Source organism: Entelurus aequoreus, linkage group LG02 (genome assembly GCF_033978785.1).
Source record: "Entelurus aequoreus isolate RoL-2023_Sb linkage group LG02, RoL_Eaeq_v1.1, whole genome shotgun sequence".
In the NCBI taxonomy this organism is placed as follows: domain Eukaryota; kingdom Metazoa; phylum Chordata; class Actinopteri; order Syngnathiformes; family Syngnathidae; genus Entelurus; species Entelurus aequoreus.
Window position 1 is genome coordinate 68,032,346 of NC_084732.1, and position 12,629 is coordinate 68,044,974.

General features: G+C 41.5%; 1 protein-coding gene across 19 annotated transcripts in view; it reads right to left on the reverse strand.

Moving 5' to 3' along the window:
- Positions 1-12,629, reverse strand: part of tjp1a (tight junction protein 1a) — a 217,233-nt gene that overhangs the window by 15,450 nt on the left and 189,154 nt on the right. For 11 of the 19 annotated variants that reach the window (XM_062031118.1, XM_062031243.1, XM_062031133.1 and 8 more), the window contains 9 exons: positions 8,120-8,470; positions 7,055-7,294; positions 5,250-6,056; positions 5,078-5,163; positions 4,741-4,917; positions 3,490-3,599; positions 3,152-3,411; positions 1,128-1,273; positions 842-1,062 (listed from right to left, as the gene is read on the reverse strand). In XM_062031118.1, the coding sequence (XP_061887102.1) occupies positions 842-1,062; positions 1,128-1,273; positions 3,152-3,411; positions 3,490-3,599; positions 4,741-4,917; positions 5,078-5,163; positions 5,250-6,056; positions 7,055-7,294; positions 8,120-8,470 (2,398 nt within the window). The remainder of the gene's footprint in view (positions 1-841; positions 1,063-1,127; positions 1,274-3,151; positions 3,412-3,489; positions 3,600-4,740; positions 4,918-5,077; positions 5,164-5,249; positions 6,057-7,054; positions 7,295-8,119; positions 8,471-12,629) is intronic. The other 8 variants (XM_062031143.1, XM_062031201.1, XM_062031227.1 and 5 more) reach the window with 2 other exon arrangements.

Below are 12,629 nucleotides of genomic sequence, written 5' to 3' on the forward strand. Positions count from 1 at the left end.
CAATTTAATCAACAAAAAACATGACAAAATACTGCACAATGGAGCATTTACCTGTACTAAGCTATGCTATTTGCAGCAATTATGTTCCAAGATCATCCACAAATATTAAATAAACGCATATGATTGAGACACCCAAAAAAAGTTGCTTTTGACACTGGACTATGACGATGCATTAAGGTGCCACAGTACGCTATGCTGCCTCGCTCCTTCCCTTCAAAACTCTGCTAAATGAACGTTGACGTTCTTCGATTTTATATCAAAATTAAGCTTCGGAATTTTCCCTAATCTCTCTTCAATTGCCTCGCTACGAAGAAAGCTAACAAGCTAAATGCATAGCCCCCTAAATACACCTCACACATCGTATATGTAGTTTCTCTCCACTGCGTATTTCCAAGCCCACATAATCCACACTGCTTTTCGGTTGTAATTTTAGTTAGCACTTACGATCACATTTTACTTTGTGTTGACATCACTGCAAGATTTGAGGTCAAAGTGTGGAAGTGTAAAACTTGTGTTTCATGTTGTTATGTCTTACATGTATACTGTACTGTTACCTGTACATTTTATGCCCTACGATTACGCATGTATAAATTATTACTGACTTAGAGTGAATTAGATTTTCTGTAAAAAAGTGACCTATTTTCGGATGTATCTAATTTATTCTAAAATAAAACATTAAAAAATATATTTTTCCGACTAAAAAAAAATTTGCAGTGACGTGACTCTGAGTTACAAAAAGTGCAAAAAAATACATTTAATGATATAAACTTCTTAAGCACTGAATCTAAATCACAATTCTCACAAGTCAGTAGAGGCATTAATGTCATGTATTTGTGTTTACCTTTGTCCTTGTCAAGTGGAGGCAGGATGCTATTATCTCGGCAGACCTTGAAGTAGATCTCCTGCTCCACGCCTTCAGGGATGGCGCCCTGAGGAATGATAATGCTGACGCCCGTCTCAATGGAGCTCAGGACTCCACCGTTGCTGTTGAAGATGCCTCGAGCCGTTGCAACCACTGTGTGGCCCTCATCTTCTTCTTCGTCATCGTCCAGTGCACTGGGGCTAAAAGACAGTGATGTTCAATACAAGGCACATGTATTTCATCTGTGGATGAGGTAAGTCACTACCTCACTGGGATGGCTTTGGGCACAGCGTTGATACTGTTGTGCTGGTACTTGGAGCGATTGTCCATCGTACGCGTGAACGTATCTAGGCCGCTGTCATGGTCCATGTTGTGGGATTGAGTGGGCTTTATTGGGCTGGCACTTGGACTCTGCTCAAAACAAAATAACACAATGACGTCAATAAAACTGGATCTTTACAATATCATCACAGTCAAACTTAAAAAAGTAACATCAGAAACAAAAGTCCATATTCCAGTGGCAGTGATGTTGTGTCTTAGAAATTGCAGTCTCGGTCGTTAAGTTGTTATTTCTGCCGAATAAAATCACTGAAAAAGAGGTGTCTATTTAGTGGCCTTTTTCAGCCCACTGCTAATTTTTTGTTGGCCCTTGGCATGTTTTGCAAAATTGTATAATTTATTAATATTAGGACATATTAATAGATGTCATACTATGTCTTGTTACTTACACACAACAACTACAATGATATTTCCCCTACATTGGATCGGTTTTAGCATCTCTAAAACACAAAACGTATCAATCTGGCCCCTAAATATTTACTTTTTCTGTATGTGGCCTTTGCTGGAACAATTTTTGACATCCTTGTTCTAGAGCACAGGTGTCAAACTCAATGCACAGGGTCCAAATCTGGCCCGCCACATAATTTTTATTTGACCCGGAAAATTTGATCTGGAAATAATGTGCGTCAATAAATCACTTCATCTTTCTAACTAAAATAATGATATACTTTTTATTTTGACAGAAAAATTGCATGTACTGTAAGCAATGGCATGTATTTTAACTTGTATATTTTCTGATAATGCAACAAACATAATAGTACAGGCACGTGAGCACCCTTTGCGGAAAACTGACGAAAAAAAAAAGGAACATTTCTATTGGCATGAAGTGCTGCCAAGCGAGCCCCGAAAGATAATTTTGAAAATCAAGACTATATTTCCTACAATTGGGTGCATTTTTACACTATTTTTTACTTTTAGATTTAATCTTATCTATCAACTTATTTTGGCTTACTTTTTGACACCGACATGTAATGTACCAAATATTGTTTTACTTTTTTTTAGTAGATAATTTACTAACATTATTATCACTGAAAATGTAATGTAAAATTCTTTAACATGCATAGAAAGAACTTAGATAACATTTCCCATTTGGCAGCTCTATCCTGTAGCTGCGCCCTCTCAAGTAATATACTTCCGGTGTTGTGACCTCTGTTTAGTGTTTACACCGTCACATCAAAAAAGCTAGCTGATGCTAACTATGCTAACTGGAGAGCTTGTTTCGGCGCCCTGTCCTGCATTTCAGTGCAACATTTAGGCAAGAGGAATAGCAAGAATATGCGGCTAGGGCAAGACTTCAACAAATTTGGTTTGGATAATTTTTTTTGTATTGTAGTGGGTTACATTAATTCATACACAGAACTTTTGTTATTGTTAAAGAATTCCGGTCGGACGGATTTTCACAGGACACATTTCAGGTGTTGCGCTGAGAAGCCACAGATGTATAGATACTGCTCGATTGCTGATAAGAAAATAGTCTGAACGTCATTCAAGCAATACATATAGCGACATCTTTTGACACTCCTCTTTCAACTCCCGTCCTTACACGCTAGAATATTTTATTTTTTAAAAACGCGGAAGTGATATTTTGACGCCAAAATGAATATTTAAAAACGCGGACATTGCACATGCTTGATATTAACATACAGTATATTCCAAACGTTTTTGTTAAAATAAAAATAAATACTTAGGTATTCACTTGTCACCCCAACTAATGATTTCAAAGAAAGTTATCCATGAATTTGTGCGTAAAAAAATACATAATAATCAAATGCATATGTTATTGAGTAATATTTTGAGGCGATAATAGATTAATATTTATATGTATTTGCTGTTACAATAATTTCTTAATGAAAACTAGTTTAACTAAAATAGTAAAATATTTTTGGATTTACAATTTCATCTTCAAAGAAAACCTCAAAGTACATTTGCACCGATATAAAAGCTGCTTACCTTTGTGGCCATATCTGCTTTGTCATTGGGTAGAAGGTTGTGGTTGAACTTGGGACTGTCAAACTTGCGCTCAAATGGCCTGGCGGAGGTGGTGTAGGGTTTTGGCAGGTAGTGGTTATAGCTCGTTGCTGGTGGAGCCCCGGTGCTGGTGAATGTTTTGAGAGGCTGTTCACTGGTGCCATTAACTGGAGACTTCTCTGGAAAAGGTTTGTGAGGCAGGAAGTTGCTCTGGTGAGTGTCGTCTCTGGCAGGAGGCTTAGCTAGGGGAGGGCAATAAGACAAGTGGTGTATATTATCAGACGCCATCAGTGTGTGACTCAGCATGGGGAGCATTTTACCTTCATTTGAGGGCTTGGGCAGTGTGGCTGGTGGCATTGAGGGTGTCAGTTGGGGCACTGGTTCATATCTTTTCTCTGCTGGCCTTGGTTTCTCCACTGATTCAGTTCTGCTAAAACATTTTAAAAAATCATCACTAAAAAATTTTAAGAATAAGATGATTAAAACTTTGTGTCAGCCATTATTTTGTACAAGGCTGTGGCTGTTATTTTATTTGCAAGACAAGCGATTGATGAATCGACACAATATATTACGCACACAAAAGTACAGTAGTATTTTGGTTTTGATGGGGACACTGATGAGGATGTTCCATTCATTTTGTATCAAGTCTATTTTAACTTATTCTATCACTTCCTGGTTTGGTAACCTCAGTGCGGCCAATAAAAACAGACTAGGTGGTATAATCAAGGTGTGCCAAAAGACCATAGGCACTACCTTGAATCCCCTGAACCACATCTATCAGGCCAGAGTCATCCAGAAGGCAAAGGCCATTCTGGTCAACCCTCAGCACCCTCTCCTCTCAGAGTTTAGACTCTTGCCCCCAGGATGCAGGTACGCCCCTAGTAATAGGAAGGCCAAAAACAACAGATACACAAGATCCTTCGTTCCCTCAGCTGTTGACTTTATAAATGAGCTTCTTAAACAAGCTTAGCTGCTATGCACAGTCACTTTAGTGGGAAGCGACATGTGATGATTCGTTTTTATTGTATTACAAATATTTTTTAGTTTTTAGCTCAATGCCTTCATGATGGTTTGTATGTTGTATGTATTTTATGTATTTGTACCTTGTTTTTACTGTTGAACCTTGTTTTTAACGACTACTGCTGCAAACCCAATTGCCCCAGGGACAATAAAGATTTTGTAAGTCTAAGTATTCTAAGACAAACCAAACAGTCCAGTTGCAATCGATTGAATGCCTTAAGAAATTGAAATTGGAAAACACCCCATGGGCCAGACGTCTCTTGGGCCAAATTAAAGACACCGGTGGGCCGTGGACCGTAGTTTGGACACCACTGCTCTATATGTTAAAGTGAAGATGCATGTAAACATGGACTGTGTATGTATTTGCAAGGGGGGTACAAGCAGGGATCAAATAATTAGAGTAATCGTTGCTGTACAGAAGAACACTGAAAGCTTACATCCATTGTATAATATGCAAGTTGTGTGTTGTGAGCTGTTGACACTGCCAAGACTCTGCATTGGACAAACAGTGTCATAATCGCAATGCTCGTAAAATTCAAAGAGAGAATAACCTGGAGATGTTGTGTGTTGTTTGTGCTTGAGCTTGGGGTTTTGTGGGGCCAGTCTGTAGCCTGTCAAAGTAAGACAGCTGCTTCCTGTAGTAGTCCTCATCCTCATCTGGGTCGTAATGGTTTGAACGAACAATATCATCAGCCACTTTGGCCTGAGGCTTCTGAGGCTCTGGGACTCTGGGAAAGGGAGTTAGGGAAATTCAGTTGATCAATAAAAATGCTTCGTAAGAATGATTTGAAATCAGTCAAATTAGGCATAAAGGCTAACCAACCAGTATACTGATTGCCAAATTAACTTAAAATATCAGTGTGACAACTTGCAAAACAAAAAGCTTACTTATTATAGCTCTTGTCTGAGTCCAGGTTGCTCAAAGAATTAGCTTTTGGGATGATTCCCCCGGGCTTCAAAGGTAAATCTGTTGCCTGTGGAAACAAAAGAATAGAGCCGTATTATTAGGTATTATCTGAAATTATAAATCAAAGTACTAATGCAAAGTAAAAGAGTTTACCCTGTTCCCAGATAAATCCCCCCCTTCTTTGGCTCGGTCCACGGACACCGAGCGTTTGTTTTCAAACATCTTGACCCTCGTCAGGACCGACTGCTGTCGCATGGCGGGGTCATCCTCGTTTCTGGCAGTGTCAGGCTTCGGAACATTTCGAGGAGAAGGTGAGGTGACCTCTGATTTGGAAGTGTGCGGGGGGCTGTTGTCAGAGTTTACAGGAGCAGGGTCATACTGCTGAGGTCTGTATCCTTTTAGTTGCTGCGTTGGTCCCTGGTTGTAGGCCGGCCGCTGGCCACTGGGGGAACGAATAGCTGAAGGGTATGACGTCTGCTGAGAATCCTGGTTGTAGTGCAGGTCATGACGGGGAGAAAGGGGTGGAGGTTCATCGTAGCGGGCAGATCCTGACACTGTGGGTTTGCCATAGCGAGGTCGTCCGTCAAATCCCGGCTGAGGTGGAGGCTCATCATAGCGGAGTGGAGGGGTGTACTGCGAGTCGAGGCCATCGCTGTATGGCAGACGCGGATTGTAACCCTGGGAGTTGGCAGTAGGGTGCGTCTGACTGTAGGGGCTCCACTGTTGCTGGTCATAGTGAGGCACGCTGTTCTCAAAGGGCGGCTGAGAGTCATAATTTCGGTACTTTGGTTCTAGATAACCGCCTCCACTGTTGACATCATACCGATTGGGTGGGTGGTCATAATCTCTGTATGGCTGCTGGTCAGGGTGATATCCCTGTTGAGGGTTGTAATTCCCAGGTTTTATTCCAGGACCAGGTCTGCCTATGTCATCCGGACTGTATGGATCTTTTTGAAACATCTACGAATACACAAGAAAACACACGTTTTATAGCGTCACAGACATGTAGCGCGCAAGTTAATGTAAGATATGAAAGGGTGACGAAACGGACAATATCAAAACAAGTCTGTGAAATTAATTACAAGAGAGGAAACGAGTGGGGAAAGACCTGCAATAGAGAGACTGAGAGGGAGGGGTTAATGATCAGATTATATATATTAAAACAGAAATATCAGAAAAGACAGTCAATAATTGCGACTTTATGTATCACAAATTAGACTGTACGCCAAAAAAAAGGGCAAACAAATGTTAACATAAAAAAATGGGATTCATTTTTCAACTAAGCCTTTCCTGGCATCCAGATGTAAAGAATCTATAGAATTAGTGCTTACACACTAATACGACTAGGTAATGGAATGATTGGAAATACAGTAAATTTGAAAAATGACACCCACTGTCTAATTTGTTAACAAAACAAGCACATTGTATATACAGACTTCAAAATTTAGGAAGCAACCCTCAATTTTCCAGGCAATTCACACATCCCTTATTTGAGCTTTAACTATGATGTTCATTTTAACAACGCAGAGATAGAGGCTGGAAAATCAACGGCTACTTTTACTAAAACAGACTTCTGTCTCATCGGCATTGGAAAAACATCACGTACTTCTAGCGGCCATGCAAAAAGGATAAGAAACAGTGAGAGCCGCGAGACATTCACTGCTTCAAATGCAGCAAACACTACCACATCCACTGTTGCTTAACAGCATTTTCTCACACTTTGGCCCATGCATAATCTTAAAAACACACACACGTACACGCCCACACACACAACTAATTCATCTGGGAAGCATTGTGGTCAGCAGACATGCAGGGGGGGGGCAAAAGTAGAGACGGATAAGCGTGGCAGAAGAAGGTAGGCAAGTAGACAGGCAGCAGCAGCACAGGCGGTCGGTCATGTCAGATCGAGCTGAGCTGGGCCCGGTCACGGAACGTCCGCAGGCAGGTCAGTCGGATACCTTTGGTTCTGAACTGGCCGGTCCAGATTGTCGGGGTTCGGACGTGACACTCTGAGGGGCTAGCTCAGGCGGGGGCCTCTTTATTGAGCCAGCCTCTGGGTTGGGGCTTGGCTGGCTGCGGAGAGCTCCAGGAGCCTCGGTGGGGCTCGGGCCCCCTACAGTTTTTACAGCAGGGGTCACTGTCTCAGCCAGGGGCTCAGGCTGCTGAGGGTTGCTAGGGATGGCAGTGGCTTCTGCTTTCTGTGAAGTGGTTCAAAATGTTTAATAACACGTGCTGACACTCGACGGCGCAGTGCAAACTAGTGTTAGTATCGTGATGGCCTTTCTACAACGGCCTACTCCTTACTTGTGCTCTACAGCTTAAAATGATTCAGCCAATCACCTCGCCTTCTTTTAGCCATAGCTGTTGATCAACCAACAGCTGGCCAAGTTAGGAATTAGGACACATTTTCAACGTTAGAGTACACTATTTTGGCTTTAATTCTACGATAGCAGTACAGTTTTGTAGCCTATGCTTTTTTTTTAGCTTATTAACAGATAACCGGACAACCAACATTTAGATTTGGGAATCGAACCGCGGTAAATACATGTCACATCAACACTGAATTAACACTGTTTTCAACATGCACACAACACATCTGGTATCAACACATTCTCAATTCTCAGTATAATAAATTAAAAAGTGCACATAGGTGAGTACTGTTACAGACACTTGCACGAATATAAGGGACTTTTCCCATTAAAGTCAATAACAGTCATACAGATAACTTGTGGTAATACAGAATACAATGGAACAATTAATCTTAGATTCTAAAGAATGACACACAAAGATTAGTCAACAAACACACAAAGGGTTGATAAATAAATTCTATAATATTGTGTATATTAATTTTCACAGTAATGTGATAATACCTGACGACAATAGTTTAGACCTTCACACTGATATTGCGTTAGAACAATAAAAGACAGTAAAATGATCATTCAATAGCGCCTCCAAAACACCCTTCTCACGCACACCACGTCCTCCAGACAACAGGGTAGACGCACAGCTCTCAGAAACGCTACCTGCTGAGGCGCCGCTGCTTTGAAACCAGCCGGGTCGATGCGATTCAGCGGGTCCGGCTGCAACGCGTGTGGGTAGCCGGTGTAGCCATGTGGCTCCTGGATGACAGGCGGGTCCTCGCGGACGGGCTCAGACGAACGGGTAATGGCAGGCTCCGCAGGTGGGCCCACATCATCGTTCAGTGTTTCGTCCAGCTCCTGGTCAGTGTAGGCTCCGCCCTCCGTGTCCGTGTCCTCGTAGTCAGAGGTGTGGCGGCTGTCGGTGCTGTACATGGAATACTCACTGCCTGGTGCCGACAGGTAGGACAGACGGTCATCATGGATATCAAGACCATCCTCTGCTGCGCCATCAGCCTGTGAGTTGAAGAAAAGGCAAACAGTTTGTTTAGCAGAATGACTAAAGACACCCTCAACGTGAATATTGAATACTTTCAAATAGTGTGTTTCAATTCAGTTTGCCACTTTATAAAAATGCCTCCACCACAAAAAAAAAATCACAATCTCCCTAAAAAGATAACAACATGATATTTTTCTTCACATTTAAAACATAAAAGTTGGTGCTTTGGTCAAAGAATTGTCGTTTTACAGACCATCTTCAAGCCGGTCTGTAAAACCGGCTGTTTTGTCTGTTCAGAATACGCTGTTTTGCGGGCGGTCTTATTTACGTGCCAAAGCCCCCTTACAGGCCATGCCCCCTTCGACTGCATCTCCATCTCCATCCTGTCAGCCATGTTGTAGTTTTTAGCACTTCCTTATTGAGTCTACTGCCAGATATAAGTTGGAACTTTACGTGACTTTCCTGGAAAGTCAGTATTGAGGTTATTTTCTGTCTTAATTACGAAATCTTTAATTTGACACTAAATTTGTGTAGATTAATTTTTTGCGTTTGAATTTTGTGTACATAATTTTTAAACAACAACTTATGTTGTAATCTGTATCTATCAATTTTTGGGGGGATGTTTTGGAAAGTATGTATCACGCCGCAGTTAGTGTCCTCAACAAGGAGCGAGTGCTGCATTGAATTCCTCTCTTACAGGTAGTCAGGTTGACTGTAGCCTCGTGGAGCAGTCCCAGCTGTAGTCAGAACCACACCCCCCCACGTCCAGAATGAAAATGAAATACGCAAGTGCAAAGCTGCTGCTTTTTCCGCCTCGTTCTACAGAGGAAATGTAAATGTTTTTTCACTGACACGCTAAAAATAAATCACTGCAAAGTACTAATCCATCATTTATGTCAATGAGCAAACTCGCCAATAGATTTGGTTCAGTCGTGAATGTCACAACCCTCCAGTCTTTTGGTCAAATGTAATACTATTGAACATCTATCCATCCATTTTCTACCGCTTGTCCCTTTCGGGGTCGCTGGATCTTATCCCAGCTGCACTCGGGCAGAAGGCGGTGTACACCCTGGACAAGTTTCCACCTCATCGCAGGGCCAACACAGATAGAGAGACAACATTCACACACTAGGGTCAATTTGGTGTTGCCAATCAACCTATCCCCAGGTGCATGTCTTTGGAGGCGGAAGGAAGCCGGAGCGTCCGGGAGGGAACCTACACAATCACGGGGAGAACATGCAAACTCCACACAGAAAGACCCGAATCCAGGACCTTCTTATTGTGAGGCACACACATCAACCCCTGTAACATCATGCTGCCCTAACACTGAACAATGCAGAACATCCATCCATCCATTTTCTACCGCTTGTCCCTTTCGGGGTCGCTGGAGCCTATCTCAGCTGCAATCGGGCGGTAGGCGGGGTACACCCTGGACAAGTCGCCACCTCATCGCAGGGCCAACACAGATAGACAGACAACATTCAGACTCACATTTACACACTAGGGTCAATTTGGTGTTGCCAATCAACCTATCCCCAGGTGCATGTCTTTGGAGGTGGGAGGAAGCCACACAATCAAGGGGAGAACATGCAAACTCCACACAGAAAGACCACCAACCCAGGGATCAAACCCAGGACCTTCTTATTGTGAGGCACACACACCAACCCCTTTACCACCATGTTGCCTTAACACTGAACAATGCAGAACAAATACATTTTAATTTAGAGTTCATTAGCAGTTCTAATCATACTTAGCATTTTTTTTTTTTTTTTTTAATCTTTCCCACAACGTTATTCCTCTCTTCTACAGCGTCCATTGCAATGCGTAATACAAATAAGGCGATGATGTCATATGGCAAATTTTGGGACAGCCAATAGCTACAACACTGAGCTTGATGTAACAAAGGCAGAATACGTCACTTCCGGTCACTAAAACGCTAGCTGAAAGCAGTTGCCAAGCAACTCAAAGCGACACAAACATCAGGCTGTGAGAGTTTGGACATATTTAAGCGTTTCTGATCACACAAAGGGATGTTCCAAGACAGGCTGACAAAGCTCTGAACGGCGTAAGGTACAATATTTGTTAAAATTATGCTAGATGTGCTGCTAACTGTCAAATCTAACAACATCAAATTCATTCAGTTGGCTGCCTTGCAACAATGAAACGCACTCAACGGAACAAAACTGCAAGCCCAGCAGATGATCCGAAACGGGGTATGTTGGTAAAAACAATGGAAGACCTACAATTAGGTCATATATGTCAAGAATCAGAAAAGGACAGCTGCATAAAGGAAATGAAGAAGTTACAAGATGAACAGAAGAATCTTAAAGAGGTCCAAACAGCAATGAGGCAGGAGATGAAGGCACTGGGAGAGGAGATTGCAGCAGCGCGCCAAGAGAATGCAGCACTGCGCCAAAAGCTGAAGGCCATGCGACAAGACAACACTGATCTAAAGAACATCAAAGATAAGACCAGAATACACAAATGAATGATATCATTTTAGGGCTGCACATCACCCCCACATCCTATGCCATAGCAGTTGACAACAGGAGAAGAACCAGACAAAATGGATGCTGCTTCAACAGAGGAACAAGTGGTCAACTTTCTGCAATCAAAGAATGCTGAGGTCGATATTAACACCATTGACGCATGCGATCCACTGAATGGAAGAAGAAATCATCAAAATTGTGAATAAATGTAAATCCAATTTGGATTGATTTTAACAGAATTTCTATGGAAATGATACAAAAAAGGTTATTAAAGAAATTTCAGAACCTTTAATGTATACCAGCAACCTCTCATTTTAAACAAGACAAATTCCCAAACAAAATCAAATTAGCAAAAGTTGCATCAATTAATAGGACTGGAGACAAACATCAGTTTACAAACCAGATACCTGTTCCCTTACTTCCACAATTTTGTAAATGTATTAAAAATGATTAACGACAGATTGGGCAAATTTATAAAAAAAACATGTGAACACTCGCAAAAAGCCAACAGAACTAACAGTTCACATCGATTGGCATTAATCGAAATAACGCAAGAGATTACCAATGCAATAATCGAAATAACGCAAGAGATTACCAATGCAATAGATGATAAACAGTGTGCAGCTGCATTGTTAATCTAAATCCAACAAAAGCATTTGACACAATAACATATTCAATAACAAATTAGAACAGTATGGCATCAGAGGGTTGGTCTTGAACTGGGTTAGAAGTTACTTATCTAAAATGTAGCAATACACGAAGCTAGGTGAACATATGTCTACAACGCTAAATATATGCTGCGCGTACCCCAAAATTGTTCAATCTCTACATAAACGACATTTGGCGGTTTGGCTCGGTTGGTAGAGCGGCCGTCCAAGCAACTTGAGGGCTCCAGGTTCGATCCCTGCTTCTGCCATACGGGTCACTGCCGTTGTGTCCTTGGGCAAAACAATTTACCCACCTTCTCCCAGTGCCACCCACACTGGTTTAAATGTAGCTTAGATGTAGTTAAGGGTCTACTATGTAAAGCGCTTTGAGTCTTTAGAAAAAAGCTCTATATAATTATAATTCACTTCACTTCACACACTTTACGACAGGCACTGGAGAGCTCCAGTGGTGTGATTTTGGAAATAGAAATGCACACTATGCCACAACACAAACAGTATCACTTCATGTTAAAATGTAGATGAGACGAATACAAGGCTGTGTGTCTAACTCACTTTCAGAACTGAACAGTTAGAGCTAGAGTGTTCCAATCATGGTCTCTTGCTGCCGATTCCAATCATCCATGAATGAGACTGGTTGATACCAATACTGACCACATGTATTAACTGTACACTTTTCAATTTATATACTGTGAATGCTATTGACAGTTTAACAATATCAACACACTATTTAAACTAGTGGCTATTCTCTTACACAATGGTTTGAGCAAAACAAAGTCAATAGTACACAATAAATAAATAAATGAAACAACTATCTACTACTCGTTGAAATCCTTTGTATTTTGCACTCAAAGTCCTGCTGTGTCAGGGATATTATTTGAGTTTTTTGACAATAACAAAAACTACAAAAAAAAGCTTGATAAAATAAAATATTGCCCCAATCACTCTATAATCCACCAAAAACTGACACTAGCCTTGGTATCAACACCACTAATGTATGGATTGCTCCACCGCCCTCTACG